This window comes from Dipodomys merriami, unplaced genomic scaffold, assembly GCF_024711535.1.
Source record: "Dipodomys merriami isolate MVZ:Mamm:240054 unplaced genomic scaffold, mDipMer1.0.p SCAF_11, whole genome shotgun sequence".
Classification (NCBI taxonomy): Eukaryota; Metazoa; Chordata; class Mammalia; order Rodentia; family Heteromyidae; genus Dipodomys; species Dipodomys merriami.
The window spans coordinates 47122542-47143326 of record NW_027202382.1 but is presented as its reverse complement, the minus strand read 5'-3'; the positions used below and the strand labels follow the sequence as shown (position 1 = coordinate 47143326).

General features: G+C 57.8%; 1 protein-coding gene across 3 annotated transcripts in view; it reads left to right on the top strand.

Annotated features, from left to right (window-relative positions):
• The window catches only part of Olfm1 (olfactomedin 1), a 33859-nt gene that overhangs the window by 7400 nt on the left and 5674 nt on the right, over positions 1-20785 (top strand). The window contains exons 1-5 of one of the 3 annotated variants that reach the window (XM_070014969.1): positions 3702-3927; positions 5699-5848; positions 9995-10150; positions 12014-12233; positions 18454-18560. In XM_070014969.1, coding sequence (XP_069871070.1) covers positions 3778-3927; positions 5699-5848; positions 9995-10150; positions 12014-12233; positions 18454-18560 — 783 coding nt within the window. In that variant the 5' untranslated portion in view covers positions 3702-3777. Of the gene's footprint in view, positions 1-3500; positions 3928-5698; positions 5849-9994; positions 10151-11508; positions 11838-12013; positions 12234-18453; positions 18561-20785 lie in introns of those variants that run through there. The other 2 variants (XM_070014970.1, XM_070014971.1) reach the window with 2 other exon arrangements.

Below are 20785 nucleotides of genomic sequence, written 5' to 3'. Positions count from 1 at the left end.
AGCAGTCGCTCCCGCTGCATTCTAGCTGATTGGAGAGCACCTGCTTTGGAGCGTTCCAGGTACAGGGAGAGCCACTCCGGCACAAGCAGGGTCAGCTCAGGTTCACCTGGGATCAGCAGGTTGGAGCTGAAAGGCTCAGCCTTCCCATGGAGGTCTGGGTGCTATTTACTTCTCTGTAAGGTTCAACAATCATGGGCAGATAATGAGCAGAACTGACAGGCATTAGAGTAACAAGGTCTGGCTTTTCCTGCTGAAATGCTTTGACATTTCAGATCACTTTAGTTCCCAGGGGTCCTTGGAATTCTCAGGTCCAGCTCCCATTTGGCCAGATCAAGGTGAGTCACCTCGACTGGCTTTATAAAAGAATACCAGTGCTCACGCCTGTAATCCCAGCTACTCAGGAGACTGAGGTCAGGAGACTAAGATCTGAGGATCAAGGTGTGAAGCCAACCCTGTCAGCAAAGTCCATAAGATTCTTATCTCCAATTTAACAAAAAGCTGGAAGTGTTGCTGTGGTAGCCACAGCCGGCCCTGAGCAGAATAGTTCAGGGACAGCTCCCAGGCCCTGAGTTCAAGCCCCAGGACTGGCACAAAAATAAATAAATAAATAAATAAATAAATAAATAAATAAATAAATAAATAAATAAGAGAATGCTCCTCAGCAGGTCTCAGCCTCCCCAACATGCCAGTGGCTCCGACGACCTAGGATATAGGTGTTTCCTGTCTCCAGTCCACACTGTTACAGTCTGTGTCCAAGGTCTGTATCTCTGGGCAGTGTCCTGGGCAGAGTCCTGCGGCCTGCTCCCTCCCTCCCTGGTTCCTATCTTGCCTTGCCTCCCATTTGGTTCTCTTGAGCGGCCTTTGGCTTCCTTCTTGTATTTGTCTTTTGGGAGTCCAGAGAAGTAGCAATTGTAAATACTTTTGGGGCTTCACACCCTCTAAAAGCAGACCAGAACTTCTCCAACATCAGGAGAGATTCATCATCATCACCATCATCCTCATCTGTACCTGCTCTGGATTCAGGGGTTATTTTTGGGTTGAGCTAATACATCTGGACCGACAGCCCCTCTCGTTGATGGTGCTTGGCCAGGAGCTGGGGGCGGGGGTCATAGGTCTTTGGGGACATCACCCTGGCTTTGAATCTCAGCTTTACAGCTTGCCTGAGCAAGCACTCCTGGGCCAACTCCTCTCCTGCACGGTGGTGACAAGGACCATCACCTGTCACTTGTTCTGTGCTAATTCACTTATTCATGCCTGGCTAAGTAAAGTTGCTGTTAGTAACCTCGATATACATTTGGGGCCACAGAAGGCTAATTTGATGGGCCCCTCTCTCCCAGAAGTTAGTGGCAGAGCCAGAGTTCAGGCCCAGCCATCCATGTGGAGCCAGACTGGCTTGTGGAGCTGAGAGGTATCCTTCCAGCTGAGTATGTTGCTTCTTAAGCACAGGAAGGCTCACCGTACAGAATGTATCCCATGAAAAGCCCAGAAAAGCCATGTTTGTCTCTGTGTTTCTGAGCAGGGATTCCGCATTTCTGTGGCTCCCCGTGTAAGCATCTGTGCGCTCCGAGGTGGCCTGAGAGTTCTGTGCACTGGAGTTGGGGTCCTTGCCCCACCCGCCGTGGGAATCGGGTGGTCTGGCAGAGGCAGCTGTGGCGCGGCCTCTGTGGCCAATCTGCCTGGCGGGAGAAGGAAGGCAATGCATTCATGAGTGCCAATGGCTACAAGCCAGGCCTGTGTACTTCGCACCCGCCGATCCTGACACAGAGCTGTAGTACCAGCTCATACTGGGAGGTGGCGCCCTTCCCCAACAGTTGTAATGTGCTGGCATCTAACCCAGACCTGTGCCACCAATGCCTTTGAATTACCCAGAAAACAAAACAAAACAAAACAAAAAAAAGAACTCAGGACTCAGGACTCCTTTAGCCAGCCGTCACTCAGGCCAGTCATCTTGACTGTGATCAAAGCCCTAGCTGCAAACAGGGACTGAGAACAAGAGAAGCCCCGGGAAGCTGCCATGGACCCGGGCAGGCACCAGGGAGTGGCTGGCTGTGTCCCGCTCGGTACCCCTCAGGAGGCCAGGGGAAAGCATGTGGTCTAGAGGGAAGTCCTGGAGGCCACTCTCCCTGGACCAGAGGCAACAAAGACTCACAGGTGTTTGGTTGGCTGCTATCTGCACACTGGTGACTTCTGTTAGGTGCTTATGCATCCTGGGCTGGGAGGCTGGGCAGCCTGTGCCAGCAGCCCAGAGCAGAGCAGAGGGAGAGCAGAGCAGCCCAGAGCAGAACAGAACAGAACAGAGCAAAGCAGAGCAGAGCAGAGGGAGAGCAGAGCAGAACAGAACAGAGCAGAGCGGAGCAGAGTGGCCCAGAGCAGAGCAGAGCAGAGCAAAGGGAGAGCAGAGCAGAGGGAGAGCAGAGCAGAACAGAACAGAGCAAAGCAGAGCAGAGCAGAGCCGCCCAGAGCAGAGTAGAGCAGAGCAGCCCAGAGCAGAGCAGAGCAGAGCAAAGGGAGAGCAGAGCAGAAGGAGAACAGAGCTCTCCTCAGGGAAGCTGTGCACCCAAGCCACTCAACACGCACATGTGCACACACCTCCACCCAGACCCCACAGTACAGACAGCAGATCCCTACACACACAGTGCACACAGTGCACACACAGTGCACACACCTCCACCCAGACCCCTCAGTACAGACAGCAGATCCCTACACACACACAGTGCACACACATAGTGCACACACCTCCACCTAGACCCCTCAGTACAGACAGCAGATCCCTATACACACAGTGCACACACAGTGCACACACATAGTGTACACATCTCCACCCAGACCCCACCACAGACACCAGATCCCTACACACACACACACACACACACACATCATACCATACACCTCCACTCAGACCCCTGAGCAGACACCAGATCCCTACACACCACACACATACACACACTCACCATACCACACACACCTCCACTCAGACTCCTGAGCACAGACCCAGATCCCTACACACCACACACACACACACACACACACACACACACACACACACACACCCTCACACCCATGGATGGGCTCCTCTGGGCTCTGTCTGGGGACCTGTGCCCGGCCCCTCTGCGGTGGCCTGAGGTCCGGCCACGCCGGGGAGGGAGAGGGGCCGGCCTGGCCACCCAGGAAGGGCTGGGCCGCAGGGGTGCGGCGGGCGCCTCTGCCCGGGGAGGGGAGTCGGGGTCCCCCCCCCCCCACCCGCCCGCTCCGCCTAGCGAGTCTCGGATCCCGGCCCACGCTTGGCCCGCCCTGGGGCCCCGCTCCGCGGCCGGCGGCGCCGTGCAGCCCCGGCTGCCGGCAGCCAGGGGGCGGCGGGGAGCCGAGCGCCGAGCAGAAATCCACCCATTTCCTGGGCCGATTGCGTCGCCGCCGCCCGGCCGAGTCCCCGCCTCCCGGCCGCGGCCCCCGCGCGCAGCCCGCGCGGCGCTCAGAGCCCGGTGGCGCGGCTCGGCGGCGGACGGCGGCGCGGCGGCGCGGAGCGTGCGGCGGGGCCGGCGGCGGGGCGCGCGGGGCCGGGGGGACGCGGCCTCCTCCCCGCGCCGGGGCGGCGCGGCGATGGCCCGGGCGCGCGGGGCGGCGGCGGCGGCGGCGCGGGCGGCGGCGGGCGGGCGGCGGCGGGCCGAGGGGCCCGGGGGACGCGGCCGGGCGCTCCCGCCCGCCGCGGTGCCCGCCGCCTGAGGCCGGCCGGGCGCGGGAGCCGGCGCGGCGCGGGCGCCGGGGGCCTCCGGAGGCGCGATGTCGGTGCCGCTGCTGAAGATCGGGGTCGTGCTGAGCACCATGGCCATGATCACCAACTGGATGTCCCAGACGCTGCCCTCGCTGGTGGGGCTCAACACCACGCGGCTCTCGGCGGCCAGCGGCGGGACGCTGGACCGCAGCACCGGCGTAAGTGCGCCCGCGCGCGCGCGCCGCCCCCCGGGCGCCTCCCGGGGCCCAGCCGGGCCGGGCCTGGCTCCTGCGGGACGGGGGTCTCCCGGGGGAAGGGGAGCCGAGGCAGGGCCCGGGCCGCAGCCCGGCGCCGCAGCCCGGCCTCTTCCCCTGCGCCCCGGGGTGGGGTGGGGGGGCGATGCTGTCCCCGCCGGGGGCCGCCGGGGAGGGGTCTGCGGGAGCCGGCGGGGGGCGGGTCTGAAGCCGCGTCCTCCCTCAGCCAGAATAGCAAGCTCTTGGTCCGCCAAGCTTAGGAACCTGAGGCTGGGACCCGGGGACTTGTCCAAGGTCACTGAGCAGGGAAGGGGGAGAGACGCGGCTGGAAGGGGGGGGGGCTCTGCCCCGCCGGGACTCCGGCTGCCCGACTTTGCCAAAGCCCGGCCGGGCTGGCCAGGAGCGGGCCCAGCCTCCCGTCTCCGAAGTCCCAGGGCGCCCTTGTCTCCTGTGGGTGCGAAGGTCCACAGAGTCCCCTTGGAGGTGGCTGGAGAGGGGCTCACCGCCGCCCGCCCTCCCTCCTGGCTCAGAGAGCCAGCTCTGCTTTGGTCCTCTGTGGCCGGGAGAGGGAGAGCTGTGGTCCTGGCGTCGTGGGGCTGGAGAGAGCTGAGGTGGGACACCCCCCGCCCCAGGCGCCCAAGCCCTGGCCCCTCTTCAGTGGAAAGGAGAGGAGATGGAGGGCATCCTCCCAGCTCGCTCTCCCGCAGCCATCAAGGGCTGACTGTTCTGCTCCGATCTCTGTGCCGCGCCCCAGCCTGGGACCCCGGTGCCTTCTACCTCTCCTGGTTTGAAAATTGCGTTTTCCTTCACAATGACTTTTCTCCCCAGTCTCGGGAGTCCTGAGCATCTGGGCTTGGAAATGAATGAAACCAAATAGATCACTACTCCACATTTGCCCCGCCCAGCCCTCCTCCCATCCCATCTAAAAATAGCAGGGAGGTGACCAGTCACCTGGGAGCATGCTTGGAGATGGGGCAGGCTGCAGGGGCTGGCGGGCAGGAGGGTGTGGGGCGTCTGCCGGTGTGCCTGGCAGGCAGGGCACCTGAGCAGGGCTCCCCGGGGCAGACCAGCTGTGCACAGCTCTGGCTTCCTGGCAGTCTTTGGGTGAGCCTCAGCTCCGAGGTTACCAGTGTCATCCTGTGTCATTGGCACTTTAGCGGCATCCACCAAATGGCTTGTGGGTGGGAGCCTGCGTGGAGTTGGGAGCCTGGTGTGTTTGCCAGGATGATGCCAGCGGGGAGGTGGCGTGCTCAGCCCGTGGCTCTGGGAAAGTAGCTCTGGATGGGGGCTGCCACCCAGGGGCTCGCTGGAAAGCTTGGATGTGCTCTGCTTATTGGGAGGGAAGAAGCTGGTATGCCGCCATGTCTGAGTCACCCAGCCACTTGCTTTCCTGCCTTGCCCCTCATCCAGCGGTGGCGTCTGCTGGCCCCTCCCATTTCTCCCAAAGCGTCAGTTGAGACAGATGTCCACACACCGTGCGTTCCTGGGGTTGAACTTGAATTGTAAAAGCTCTGGAGAGTGATGTCCTTCTCTGCCTTCCTCTCTTGGCCACCCTGGTGCTTAACCAGTGCCTCCTTGTTCCCAGGACCCCTTTCCCTGGGAATATTGAAGTATCTTTGCCCCATTTCTGTGTCTTTCCCCCGGGTTGGACATGCACATTGTCCTCTAGGTGGTTGCCTCTAATGCCTGGTCTTACCTTCTCCTCCATCTCCCCGTCTCACCTGCCTTCCTCCAGGTGCTGCCCACCAACCCTGAGGAGAGCTGGCAGGTGTACAGCTCTGCCCAGGACAGCGAGGGCAGGTGTATCTGCACCGTGGTGGCCCCCCAGCAGACCATGTGTTCACGGGATGCCCGCACAAAGCAGCTGAGGCAGCTACTGGAGAAGGTGAGTGCATGTAGGGGGTGGGGGCAGGGGTGTGGGCGTGCGCTCATGTGTGTGTGTACACACGCACGCACGCGCATGTACACGTGTGCACAAGCACTCATGGGCCTAACGCAGTACCAGAAGTCCCAGCCGGTCTGCAGGGTGCAGCCTAGACCTTTGTTGGCTCAGTATTGGAATGAGTGAGTAGGAGATGAGTGGGTGGGCGGATGGATGGATGGACAGGTGTGTGGCGGGGGAGGTAAGGAGGTGAATAAGTCCCTTCCTGGCCCCTGCAGGCTCCCCTGGAGCTGGGACAGCTTAGTGAGCCAGGGCACTGTCTTCCCCGCCCCCCTCACCCCATGCTGTCTCTTTGAGTGACACTTGGTCTAGCTTAGGACCACGGAGGCTGTCAATGCGGGCTTTACAGGCTGGGAGGCTCTGCCTGCTGTGTAGTTGTTGGGTGCAGCTGGCCAGGGCTTGGGCTGCCACCATGAATGCGGCTTGGGGCACACATGCTGTCACCTTGGAGCCCACCTGGGTCAGCAGCCAGGCTTGGTTGCACATTTTACTCTGTCACACAGGAGCTATGTGGGGGAGTGGGGGTGGGGCACAGATTCGAGAAGGGAGCATGGGTCTGATGTCTCCAGGCCGGACAGCTGGTTGGCATGGGCTTCCATGCCCTCCTCGTGCCTCTGTTTGGCCTCTGCTTCCCACCAAGGCTCTCCTCTGTATTTCATGACCCTCCAAGCATGAGGGTCCCCAGAGCTGCTGAGGGAAGGAGAGATGGGAGATCCCCTGTCCCACCCACCTTCCCTCCCCAGGAGGACAGGTTTGCATGTAGCACACTGCAGGGAGGGGTCACGCCAAACACCAGGAAGGCCGCGCTTTCTGCAGGTGGACGTTGGTCTTGGCAGGGTGGGCAGAGGTCCCTGTACATACCGCAGGGCTTGGGCTTGGGGGCAGGGCCTGAGGATGGACACTTTCTTTGCTGCTCTCTGGCCAGGGCAGGTGGTACAGCCAGAGGTGGCCGGCCTCACCCTGTGCTAGGACCCACATTTGGAGAGCAGTTCACCCCCTGGCCTCCCACATCTGGGGGAAACCAGTTTCCCCATTACCCCAGGGAGAGCACAGAGTAGAAACTGAGAGGACTCTGAGCTGTCACTGTGCCCAGCACCCCTGGAAGGGGGCTGGAACCCAAGCGGGAAGAAGCTGCTCACAGCACCGGCTCACCTTTGAGGAGACTCAGAGGCTTGGGGAAGCGTGTTTGTCCTCTTCAGCCACCTGAGTAAACCATTTGGATCGAATTAAAATGCATTTAACAGATTCCATGAACATTTATTAACACCAAACTAGACAGAAGTCTAATTGAGCCTTTAATTATTCAGCAGCATTGAGGAAGGGGATGAGCTTGGAGGGGCTGCCAGGGCCCCAGGCAGAGGTGCCTAGTGAGAGGGTAGAGAACTGGGAAGTGGGTTCCAGAAAGCTCTAAGGGGGGCCCGGGAATGAGGCCATGAAGTGTTCCTTTCTGCCTACGCAGGCCATGGCGTTGCTGCTTAAAAATTTAAAGCCCTATTTCACGGTGCGCCGCTCTATTTTGAGCAGGCCTGAGCCATTGGTTGGAAGAGAAGCCCTTGGCTGTGTGTACCGGGTATTGCAAGGGACAGCCTGATCTCTAGGCCCTGGGCCTGGCCAGCGCCCCGCCTTTCCCCTCTCCTTCCCTGGGGCCCTCGTGGAAGGGGGTGGGGTCTGGCACAGACACCGGCATGGGCAGCGAGGCACGGAAGAGGCTCCAGGTCTGGTGCCCTGCCCTTGGGGCGGAGACACAGCTAGTTCTTTTTGTGCAGCCCAGTTCTGTGTGAACCCCGTCACCTGGTGAGGTGGCAGAGCAGCAGGTCCCTGGGGCATGTCCAGGAGAGCCTGGGATTTCACTGAGAGGACTGGACACATCTCCCGTGGTTATGAGCGGCCAGGGCGGAGACTGCCCACTCAGAGGCACGCACCTGCCCTTGCGCAGTGGCGAGACTGGCTGGGACCTGCGGCATGGGTGCTTCCTTTGTGTGAGCTGTGGTCTCCGTGTGTACAACACGGAACTCAGAAGAGCTCACTCCCCTGGGCTTTATCAAGATCAAGTGAGATCAATACATTCCCAGCCCAGCTCGGTGCCTGGAGCATGGAAAATGTGCCATAAATACCAGCAATTAGTGCTTCTCTGGAGGCCTGCACGCAGCTGGGGCCCTCCCCCGAGCCCAGGGCCTGCTGCTGCACCGGCTGGGGCACCTCTGCGACCCAGGGTGTATCGGCAGGCCCCTAGGAGAGCATCCTGAAAGAGAGGGTGTGACCCAGGAGGGGCGCTGTCCATTACCAAGCTTTGGGCCTGGCCAGCAAGTGTGCAGGCAGGGTGGGAACCTAGTTTATTTTAAAGCAGCCAGGTAGGATGACAGCTTTATGATTTTTTTTTTAAATGTAAAGGTTAGTCTTTAAAATTTAATGAAAATATTCATTCTCTGAAGGGGGACAAAAAGCCCACCTTGCGGTGCCAGTTTGCTGCCAAAGCCAGCGCCCCCAGCCTTGCCTCCCCCACGTGTGAAGGCTTCCTCTTGCTCTTAGAAGCAGGAAGGGAGTGGGAAGAAGGAGGCTGGCTACAGGGGCTCCTCGCACTACTCAGTCTGGGATTTAGATGTGGGTGGAGCCCGTCCTTCCTCCCTGAGTTTCTTGTCCCTCAAGGTAGATGGGACTCAGGGTGGCCAACCCCCTCTTGCCAATTGGGCAATGTTGTTTCCACAGCCTCTTCTGTCATGGATCATCTGGGGGCCTCCCTGGAGGTGGCGGCCTTTAGCTAGGCTTTGGAGGGTGAAGCAAATAACATTTTCCAATTCTCCCACCCCACCCCGGACCTGCGAGCTACAGATACTCAAGGATAGATAGAACAGGATGTGTGAGAGGAAGAAGAGGAAGGTAATGAAGCACATGCCTTTGCTTCCCAAGGAACGTCTATAGAGAGAAGGGAGTAGAGGAGGGGTGGTTGGTCTTGAATTCCACCGTCTGTACTGACCTCACATGTGTTACTTTCCCGTCACAAGCCCTAAGTGCTGAGCTCAGCAATACCGGCCATCTGCCCAAAGGAGGCGGCTTTCCATTTGCTTTCTCCCATTTATCGTGCTTTGCCAGCAGAGGATTTACAGGGAGGCAAGGGGCCTGGTCTGGCCACTGAACCCCAAGCAGGGGCCTCCTGCTGGCTGACTCCGTTCCCCTGGAAGAGAGAGGGTTTTCAAATTCAGCAGAAAATCAGCCATGAAGATTTGCTGTTAGAGTGCCACCCTCCTCCCTAGTAATTGGATTAGATGCTGTGAAAATGACCCAACTGGGCAGCAGCGTCCTCCTCCTTCCCTCTTTCAACACACACACACACACACACACACACACACACACACACACACACACACACACACACACACACACACACACACACACACACACACACACAATGTGTTTGCACGCCAGCCCAAGCCAGTTTCCTGGAAATGAGATATGCTGGCAGGCGGCTGCACCCAAACTGTTTTTCTTTTAAGCCCTCTGGAATCCTATTGAATATTAAGTCCCATCTCCAGGCGAGGCTCATTCGGATCTGCCCGCCAGGATGTAAAACAGCGATTCTTCATTCACTGGTGATTGATTCCCAAGTCTGGGTTCTGAATGTGTGCATTTGCCGAGCCGTCATCAGCCCATGATATTGTAGGGCATGATGGATGGCGGAGGGGGGGGGCGGGGAAGAGGCTGCCAACTGTCCCAGCAAGACACTCAGCGGGGCTTAGGGGAGAGGCGGGTTTGTGCCAGATGCCTCCGTTCATCTCCACCATTTACCCAGTAAGACTAAAGAGAACCCAGAAATAGAGGAGGGGTGACCTCCAAGGCCTGGGTCCCCCTAGCCCTCCGCCCTGACTGTGAGCCCTCAGGGATGAGGGAAGGTGGGTGAGCTCTTACTGCATTTGGGGGGTTCTCAGTCCTCACAGCCCCAGGCTGCCAGGTAACTGGGGCACAATGCATGGGTGCCGCTGGCTCCCGCCTCGGGGCCGTGCGGGAGGGGCCGGCACGGCTCCCGAGCAGGCGGCTGAGATGGCAGAGAGGACCATGCTGGTTCTCAGCCTTGAACCTCTTACCCTTCCACAGGTGCAAAACATGTCTCAGTCCATAGAGGTACTGGACAGGAGGACTCAGAGGGACCTGCAGTACGTGGAGAAGATGGAGAACCAAATGAAGGGGTTGGAGTCCAAGTTCAAACAGGTGGAGGAGAGCCATAAGCAGCACCTGGCCAGGCAGTTCAAGGTATGTATGCCCCTCCCCTCTTCCCTTCCTCCTCCCCTCGTCCTCTTGCTTCCTCTCCTCTTCCTCTTCCCCTTCTCTCCTTTCCTTCCCTCTTCATCTCCCCCTTCTCCCCTCCTCCTTTCTACTCTTACCTCTCCTCCTCTCTAGCCTCCTCTTCCCTTTCTTCCTTTCTCCTCTTCCTCTTTTTCTCTCCCCCTTTTCTGTTCCTTTTCCCCACAGAAATAGTGCTTGGGGCCTGGATGTCTGCCCTGCAAAGGTCCTCTGTCCTGGGCCCTGCAGGGGGGGGGGGGGGGAAGGGAGGGGCGTAGCGCTGGAGCCAGGGCTGTGGCACCAGCTGGCCTCAGAGCCTCCTCCATCAGTCTGCATGGGGAGGGGAGGAATGAGACCAGACCAGACCCTCAGCTGCCTCTGGCACATTAGCTGGGCAGGAAGGTGATTGTCAGGCCCTGTCAGTCCAGGTGAATCATATTAGTGGAGGATTAGCTTAATTGATTAGAGCCAATGCTGGGCAGAGATCACTCAGGGCGGTTTTTCACATCTGACCTGATTTAACTGTGGCAGGGCATCATAGACCATAGGCACAGGGGGAAATTGGAGCAATGCTTTTCTCAGCTCATAGTGAGAGCTCTGTTCTCCAGGTGACTCTGGACGTTAAACCCGCACTTCCCTTGACCTGAAATTATATATACATATGTACAGGTATGTATATATACCCCGACAGTTTGCTACGTCCATGCTGAGAGGTTGTAGGCCCTTTAATGAAGACACACGTATGTGTGTGACGATTAAGAATCTGGCCCAGATGTAAGCGATCAGGTCAAATCACACAGCCTGACTTGGCTGGGAATTGCTGGCGTGTTCTCTCTTGCTTCCTGTCTTTTTATGCTAATGTTTTCTTTGATGTGTTTCTGATGGGAAGCAAGAGCTAATCCTTCTTTAAAAGCCATGCAGTAGATAGTCGAGCTAATGAAGTTCTAAATCTGTATTATAAATAAAATAGTAGCAGGCCTGGGTCTGCCCAGGTGAGATGAACCAGTCGCGCCTGTTCTGGCCAGGTGGACATTCTTGGTCCTTGGGGATGACTCTCCCTGGCTGGCCAGAGCCGCCCCCTCCTCCCCCAAGCTGGGTACACTGCTCAGGAGTGTGGGTACAGCAGCATGAAGTCGCTCACCTGGTGAGTGCTGTCCACAGAGTTCCGGAGTCATGTTCAGCCTAGATAGGAGTCCTAGCAAAACTTGTGAGGGCATTCGAGTCAGGAGGAAAGCCATTGTGTTTCACTAGTGTTGAATTGTGATTTGTCTGTTTAAGGCAGGCTAGCGAGCTAGTGTTTCAACGGTCTTTCGTTTTCTTGCTTGCAGGGCTAACTTAAAAGCGTTTTTTCAATGCTGCAGAGACTGAAGAAGCAGCCAGTCCTATGTAACCATGAAAGAGCCAGAGAGCTTTTTGCACCATGCATTTTTACTATGATTATTTTCTAATCCTTAGCACCCTATCACTGAGGAGCCTTGAACCCAAGCGGGATCCTCCCATGCATGCGACTTTAGATGCATTTCACGAATAGTTTGAATCCTTGTCAATGCATTTTTTGAAAAAGAAAGAAAAAAAAAAGAACTTTGTGTATGTGACTTTAAGCATGTAACTTTAAGATGTTGCATTCTAAACTGACAATAAAGACCTTTCCCAAATATGTTGGTGTGCTGAGGACTGTTTACTCTGCTCTCCTGACTCCTGTGGACCAGGATAAATGCGGATAACTGGAGTGGGTCGTCCAGCCTGCCTCACGTACGGAGTAGCCAGGCTGAGGTAGGGTGTAACGAGTTCTTGCGTGCATCGCACTGAACCCAGCTTATTTTAACCTTGCAGGCAATTAAAGCGAAAATGGATGAACTTAGGCCTTTGATACCTGTGTTGGAGGAGTACAAGGCCGATGCCAAATTGGTATTGCAGTTTAAAGAGGAGGTCCAGAATCTGACGTCAGTCCTTAACGAGCTGCAAGAGGAAATTGGCGCCTATGACTACGATGAACTTCAGAGCAGAGTGTCCAATCTTGAAGAAAGGCTCCGTGCATGCATGCAAAAACTAGGTAGGCCCAGCACCCTGAGGGCGTGGCACTGCCCTGCCCGCCCCAGAACATGCCCAGGGCAAGGAGTAGTGCTGAAGGGACAGCTCCCGCCTGGCCCTGGCCGGCTGGTGACTGCTGAATTAGGGCTCCCGGGCAGGCCCGCCCCAGAAGGACAGCAACAGGAAGTGTAGACAGAACCCACCCGTGTGTCCACGCCCTGTGCCAGACCCCTCTGAGTGGCATATCTGGAAGGAAGCCAGGTGGTGGTAAATGCCAGATACCATCCAATGAGTGTGTGTGTGTGTGTGTGTGTATGTGTATGTGTGTGTGTGTGCAGGTGCGCACGCGCATGTGTTTTTAAGACAGGTTCAGTAGGGCTACAATCCTCATCCAGGTTGAGGACAGGGCTGATGAACTTCCTTGCAATGGTGAATCGTGAAAGCCTGGTAACCTGCGGTTACCAGGGAGGGGCCCTGGGCCCTGGGAGCCAGCGACCTCTCTCTCAGAGTTCATCAGGCTCACCGGGTGGTGGCCTCCAAGTTCTCAGGCTTCCCTCCTGCTTTCTGATTAGTAACTAGCTAATCTGAACTTGTAAAATGCTGGGTCTGTTTTAAAGTTCCCATTTTATATCCTCATCCTCACAAAGATGAGCCAGGCCTCCTCGCCCGCTCTTAACACAATCCCAGTCATTTTCACGTTGTACACGTTCTTTAGGGTTATGCTGGGGGAGTCTTGGGGTGATTTTGCCTTGTGAAGAATTTCTGAGGCTCCACCTCATGATGCAGCTTTCCTTTTTACCCACGCCTCCCAGCCTGCCTCGGTAGGAGTTTAAAACTCCTGTGTCGTTCGTTGGAGAGTGTGGGGAAGTGGCGTTTGCCTGGCCTTCCCCAGGTGCCGGCCCCAGCAGCCCCCGCGAGTGTTCACTTATGGGCCCCCGAGGAGGACCCTGGGCTGCACTGGGAGTTTGAGGTCGTCCCATTTTGTGAGATGCCCTTGCTATGTCCCTGAGTGATGGTCTCTTGCATGATTTCTCAGTTCTGGGCCCTGTGGAGCCCAAGCCCCAGTATGGGAAGGGCTGCTGGCCTTAGATGCTCCAGTGAGCCAGACTTCAAATCTGGTCCCAGGATGAGTCCCAGCACCTGGATGAGTTCACCTTATGGCGTAGGGTCTTGAGTCTTTCACATGGCTGCCCTTGGCTGGTAAAGAGAGACTAGCAAGGCCCTCAGAACTGCGTGTGTGGCTTCCTTCCCCCTCCCCAGGGTACCTGGTCACTGCTCCTCTCAGAAGGGCTGTGACACACACACACAGACACCAGGATGAGAGTGGCTGCAGGTGGGTGCCATTCACACTCAGCTCTCAGTGGGTTCTTGCAGAGCCCACTGTGAGCACCGTGGTCTAGAGGTGGCGGTGCTGTGTGACTCACGTGGTAGTTACTATCTTGTCCGCTGCCTCTGTGTCTGTAACACAAGGGGCCAGGCAGTCCCTGGGGTCACTACGAGAATTCATAATGTTGCCGGCTAACACTATTTGAGAGGTCGTGGTGGCAGGTAGCTTGGTAAACAGGTAGGTAGGCAGATCGGCTGGGTATGTAGTCAGTGGATGGATGGATAGATGAATGGGTGGATGGATAGATGTAGATGAGTCAGTGGATAAGTGAATGGATAGATGGATGAGGAGATGGATGGATGAGTGAATGCATGGATGGATGGATGGATAAACAGATAGATGGATGGCTGGTAAGTGGAAAGACAGATGATCAATAGATGATTGAGTGATTGACCAATAGGTAGCCCTCCTTCTTCCCGGGCTTTTATTCAGCTCAGTAACTTAAGGATCCAATTAATATCCTGTATCTGCTTAATTTAGTCTTTGTTTTTAGCTTTGCACATAGGCCCCGTCTCAGGACTATTCTGTCAGCATGCCTCCTTGGTGACAGCTGCCCAAGCTTCAGCCTTCTGGCTGTGGGTGACAGTTACTGCTGTCCCTAAGAGGTAGTGGCTGGTAGCTTCCCTCCCCTTGCCACAGTCCCCCACCCTCCCCTCCCCATCTCTGTAGCTGTGAGGCCTGACAAGGACTCTTGGCTGGTGAGGAGGGAAGTCTCTGTGAAGCTCTCAGAGTCTTAATGAGGTCTGTCCTGGCTGCCTCCTTCCTTCCAATCTGTGTTGACCAGAGCACAGGCAGGCACTAGCAGCAGGACCGACGCTCTCTCCATGGAACTGCATGGTGTTTTTGTTTTTGTTTTTTCTGGTGGCCTAGCCAGGAACTTGAATCTAAACTCTAGCCACCATGGTGGAACCCAGCCTCCTCCCTTCGAGAGGGGTTTTCCAGCAGCCCCTGGAGCAAGTCTTGTCCCCTGACAAGGGAGGCAGTGCAGCCCAGCTCTGAGTCATCACCCCCTGAGCTGAGCTGGGGCCTGGGCTGCAGTCAGATCCCAGGCTAACCTGAGCAAGGCCTGAAATCTCGGTCTCAGGCACAGGCTGTGCCCCCCAGTCTCAGCTGGCCTGGATCACAAGGGGGGAGGTGTGGGGAGGGTGTTGAGAGGGACAGTTGGAAGCCCCCAAACACCCAGGGTCAGCTGGGGATCTTTTGTTCCCCTAAGGACATATCTTAGCCAATCCTGCTGGCTCTCCTGCCCCCAGCCAGGGCGGTGTGCACCAAGAGCTTCCCTTCCAGAGCAAGAAGTCACTAGAGGATGCAGAATGCCCCATCCCACCCCGCCCAGGCACTCACCCCGGTGGATTGTGGGCCTGATCGGCCCTGGGTGCCGCTGCTCTCATCTCATCCCTTTGCTCCCAGCTCTCTCTACAAACTGTGGCCTAACCCTTTTGAGCTTGTGAGGTTAAAAGGAAAAGAGGCTGGAGGCAGGCCAGGCCTAGGAAGCCTGCTTCCGATACTCCAAAGCCCCGGGTGGCTTGCACTCTGGGCTTCTCCCCTGGGACTGTCCAGGCTGCTCTGAGTGCCTTCCTCCAAATGTACAAGCGTCACAGGGTGTCATCCTGGGGCTTTTGGTTGCTGCAGCTCTCTGCTTGGCAGCCCCCGCCCCCCTGAGACCCACCCCCTGCCTGGGCCCTGCCTTTCCCTGCTCAGTTTCTTCTGGGATGGAATCTGCAGGTACTTCCTGAGCCTTTAGTGCCAAAGTCCTGCCGGCCTCCCTCGCTTCCCGTCTCCCCTGCCCCCCCTGTGCCTGTGTCCCGAACACACTGGGAAAAGGGCACTTTCCTGACCTGGATGTGCCAAGATTGTGCCAAGGCTCTGCCATGGTTTTTATAGATCCTGTCAGTTACCCAGGTCTTGGCAGGGCCAGTCTGGATGGAGAACCAAAAATAACTCAATGACTCAAGAAGGGAGGGCAGCCTCCAGCCCCGTGGACTCCAGGAGGGCAGGGTACCTGCACTGGCCACACTTCCTGGCTGTCCTCAGCTAGGATTAGGAGGCCGGCTCCAAGGCCAACTGTGCGAGTGGGGGCCTGGTGCAGGAGGAGCAAGCCCTGGGCTGGCAGGCTGTGAGCCGCGACTCCAGGGCTCACAGCTAGCTTCCCAAGGTGGCCCATAGTACAGGGCGGACAGGCCCCTGGGAGGCCATGGGGCCTGAGCTTGATTGAGAGCAAAGCCCCCTGTCTGTGAACTCTGAAGAAGCTGGCAGGCATGTTGTGGAAGCTTCCGTTGCGACCTCTTTGAGGGTACATGTCTTGCTCTCCCTATTTCTTCATGGCAGGAGTGAATGTGGGCAGCACCGGGATGGGGTGCATCCCGGGGAAGGGGCTCCCCCTGCTTCCCTCCTTGTCCCCAGTGCTCAGGAGGAGCTTCTGGGTGCCCCTCAGCCCCCCCCCGACATCCCCGCTCCTCCATCCGTTAGTTTAGGGGAGCCAGGAAGAGCAGCCCTCTTAGCCTGAAGCAGTGTGCCAGGAGGCCCACGTAGACAACCTCAGGAAATCGGGGGACGCCTGCCAGCTCAGGGTGGAGGGATGGGGTTCAGGATGGGGAGGTCTTGAGGGCCCAAGCCTGGGTGCAGTCCTGGATGTGGAGAGGGAAGGCAGGGCTGGTGTTCCAGAGCGGGTGTGGTGCTGGCAGGGAAGGCTGGCCCGGGCCGACATCCGAGCTGGGGTGGGCCCGCACCGCCGCCTCTGCTGCCCGCAGGTGATGAGCAGCACAGATGTCTGCTCTCCTTCCGTGGAAACAATCCGATCTGCAAGGGGCCTCCTGCCGGGTTAGGACAGCTTTAGCTCTAGCTTGAGTCGTGGAAGACTCGATACAAGACAGCCACGCACACCATGTGCCCTTGGTCAGAAGAGCTACTGCCTTGGGTCTGCTTGGGTCTCCCACCATGACACCCTGCAAGGCCGTGGCTTCTCTGGCCCTCCCCTTCCAGGTTGCTCATAGGATGGATATGCAAACCCACACATCCATCCACAGGAAGTCCACAGTGGGCCCAACGCCACCTTGGTTATCTCTGGATGGTAGGGAGGGACTGGGAGGAGAGCTGGTGGGGAAATTGGCCCTGTTGAGCACCAGGTTCAGGGGGAGCTGCTGTCTCTCCATGGTCCAGCAAAGCAGGAAGGCTGGAGGTGTGAGTGGAGTCCAGCGTGGACCCTCCTCCTCCTCCTCGGGTCTCCCTCCTCCCTCCGAGGGCCTTCCTCCTCCACAGGAAACCAGCCCCCACCCAAATCCCTCACAGGCACTGCCGTGAATAGTTGGTCCAGGACTCAGCCCATGAGATTTCCGAGAATGTATTTCTCATTCCCAGGCATCAACACTGGTTAACCTTGGCCATCACCCCCTCCTCCCCGCCCCTGCTTTGCCCAGTCTCTTTCCAGACCAAAGTTTGTTCAGAGTGGGGCCTTGGGGTCAGCGATGAGCCAGGCAGACCCTTTTCCCCGGCTGTGAGAGCACAGCCAGGCATCTCCCGCGAGCAGGGAGGGCTGCAGAGTGGGCCCAGCACTTCCTTTCTCTTACAGATGGAGGCACAAGAGTGGGGAACTCGATTGGGAATCTGGGCTCCGCCCTGGGTTTGCATCTGCTTGTAACAGGCTCTTAATCCCACCAAGCCTCCCACTGCCCAGCGGCCCCCTCCCCACCAGCTATCCCAGCCCTGCCCGTGTGCTCAGCCCACTTCAGGTCTGGCACCGAGGGAGCCAGGCCACACCCTCCCCCAGCCCGGCTCGACCCTCTGTGCTGTAGGGATTATCCTGGCTTCCTTATGGTCCCCAGGTTAAGTCGCTGACAATCTTCCATAAGCACCGGATCTCTTCTGAACTTTGCAGACAGCTGTGTACATACGCTAATGCAGGCCCTCAAGGGGGGCCTGTGGACTTAGAAGGCCTGGAGGGAGATGGAAAAGGACATTAGGGGGTCCTTTTCCAGCTGCACCTACAGGTTAGGGACCCACTACTCCCGCCCCCCCCTCCACACACACACAGCGAGGCAGCATTTCACTCAACTAGGGAGGCTGAGATGGGTGTGTTGTACAAGAGCTCTGTGGCTTGGAGGTTGGGGGGAGGTGTTTTTGAGTGGTGTGAAGCCCCACCCAGGACAAGCAAGCTGGATGCCTATGGGGCTGCAGGAGGATGGAAGGCTGGGCCAGGAGCTCTGAGCCACAGATGAGGATGAAGGAGTGTCCCTGGGCACGTCCCTTATAGTCTCCAGCCACCACTATAGGGTAGGAGCAGTGCCAAGTTCACGTGCTAACGACCCCAGGGGCCTGGGGCCTGTAGGAAAGGAGAAAAGCCCACCAGCTCCCCACTGGGGGGCCACCAGCCTTCCTCCTGGGCTGGATACAAGGGTCAGTGGGCACACAGGCACCCGAGGCTGCTGTGAAAGGAATCCAGCCTGGTCTTGTGTCTAGAGTGGAGCCTAAGATGCAGGCTGGGCCCATCTGATGCTTTATCTCCCATAGCCTCAACTATTGCTGTCCCATCTTCTAGAGGAGAAAATGGAGTCTTACTTAGGCTGAGTTCCCTCCAGAGGGGCTGCTCTGGCCTCCTGTCCCCAGGCCTGCTGGTCAGGGCTCTTCAAGGACAGATGAGGCCCAAGGAGCTGGCACATACCTCCCTCACTTGCTTGGTTTAGAGGAAGGTGTGGCTTCTCTGTCTCCTGGGGCTGGCGTGGGGGCCAAAGAGCCAGGGCCTGCATCTGTCTGTGGGTAGGAGGCAGCCGCTTGGCCGCTGGCCATCTGGGTAGTGCCACGGGGGAGTGGGCTAAGGCCCCCAGTTTCCCAGGCCTGACCACTGTGCGCTTTGTTCCAGCCTGCGGCAAGTTGACTGGCATTAGTGACCCGGTGACCGTCAAGACCTCTGGCTCGAGGTTCGGGTCCTGGATGACAGACCCGCTGGCCCCAGAAGGTGACAACAGGGTAAGTGTTTCCTCCTCTTGTTCTGGGGGCCACTCGAGGCAGAGGCCAGGCAGGACCGGTCTCCATCCTCACCCCAATTCCACCGTGCCCGCACCCAGGCAGCTCACCAAGGGGCTTCATCCTGGGAAGACTTTGGGTCCCTTTCTCCAGCCTCTGTGCTAACTCGAGACTCATGGGGAGCAGGGTGGGAGTCGGGGAGGGCACACCCACAGAGGGGGCAGTGGCAGCCTTAGGCATGGCTGTGCAAAGTGGCCCGGCTGGACTGGTGAGTCTAGCCCTTTCCTGTGCCCACCTCCCAGCTGTTCACATTGCAGCCTGAGCTTCAGGGAGAGAGCATCCATTAGGCCTTTCGTGTTTTAATGACATCTCATTTGTATTTCATTTGCCATTCCTTTCATGGCTGGTGTTCCTTTTTGATTTCAAGAAGAAGCCCTGTTCTTTTTTCCTAGGCATTTCACCCCTGGGCAGACCTCAGAAGTAGAGAGGGATTGGGTTACTCTCTTGCCTGGGCCCTGGGTTCTGAGCTCAGCCCCAGGGCTGGGAGCTTGGGGGAACGGGGGGGGGGGGGGGGGGGAGGGGAAGGGTGTGTGGATGCCCAGGGCAGAGGCTGCTGCTTGTCTCTTGCTGGATGCATGCATGGATCAGCTCCTGGCTCAGAAGCTCTGGGACAGAGGAGGCAGGGAAGCTGTCTGCAGTTTGATCCGTGTCCTTTGGTACCACGTGACCCTGATCACCATGGCTGGAGTGACCTCCCAGGTGGGGTCTGGCATTTCTCCCCCTGCCTTTTCTTTCCCAGGTTTCAGAACAATCAGATGGTGAGCGCTGTCCGCTCCTCCTCTGTGAGGAGTGAGGAATTCCAGGTCCTCGAAGCTCTGTCTGGGAAGTCTGTAGTGGAATGCCTGGCTGAGTTGCCTGTCTTGAAGTTTCTGACCCCATTTTTTACCATGTAGGTGGGACATCAGAATAGTTGTCCTGTCCCAGAAACCAGAAGTGGTCCCTCCAAGGAGGTGGGCAGGAGATGGGCTAGGCAGACCTCTAGGCTCTGTTGCAGTTGTGCAGACGCCGGTGGAGACCCCACTGCCTCACCCCATGGACGGGCACGTGGACGCTGAGCCTTGCCCCGAGTTGGCTGCCTGTGAGTTCTGGCAGACTGGCTGGCTGCACCTGGGCTACAGCTGTGTTCTAGCATTTGTAGGAAAGGGCTAGTTCCATCGATGGCTGATGCTTGGAAGGTTCCTAACATTTTAATTAATTTGATTTAATGGGCTGTTGTTCCAACTGTTCTTTTATTCCATATCCCACCCGGAAAATGCACCTCTGCTAGGAGTAGGGAACACCTTCCCCCTGCAGATGCGGGCGATGATCATAATAATATGGAAATAAAGACCAGACAATGGCAACAGATGCTCGAAAAGCAGCTCAAAGGCACCGGGCACTGTTGTGTCTGCGTGGTGTCTGGGCTCGCTGAGCCAGTGCCCCAGCCTTTCCAAGCATTCCCTCCAAGCTCCCTCCAACATCGGGTCCTCTGCCTTTCGGGGAGGATGAGAAGCCAGCTCCCAGCACCTGTGCGGAAAGACCTTGCCCTTCCCAGGGCTCCCTGGGAGGCGGGTCCCTGGCACCATTGAGAACAAGTCTGCGGCAGGCATGGTGGCTGTGCCTTAACCTCCCAGGCTGAGCCTCCTGATGCTCCCGGAGCCCCCTCCCCGCCTTCCCTCTGCAATCTCCCCCCCCCCATTGCACAGCTTAGGCCCACAATCCAGCTATAAATCCTTTCAGGCAGGGTGGGGATCTGATGAGAGTAGCGGTGGCGTTGGTGCTGTGGAGGAGGCTGCTGACTGATCGGGCTCTGCAGCCCAGCCCTGGGGCTGTGTGGCCTCCGCTCCCTGGTTGTGGGGGTCCAGTTAAGTGATCTTTTTTCCACATGCAGAGGACCCAGGACTCCCATTTGCTCTGCAGGCAGGACAAGGGTGCATCAGCAAGGCTGTCCTGAGGGTGCCCATGGTACTGTGGGTAATTAGACATCTATTTTCTGCTTTATGACTACATTGCCTGCTAGGACCGGAGGCTCTGGCAGCAGATGGAGGGGTGGGAAAGACCCGTGGGGTCAGGGCCTTCCTTTGTCAGGGGCTGGTGGAACAGGAGGAACGGGCACTGTCAGGTGACTGCTCTGAGCCCTTCAAAGTCCACCCGCTCCGCACAGCGGCTGGTCTCCCCCAGCCCGCTCT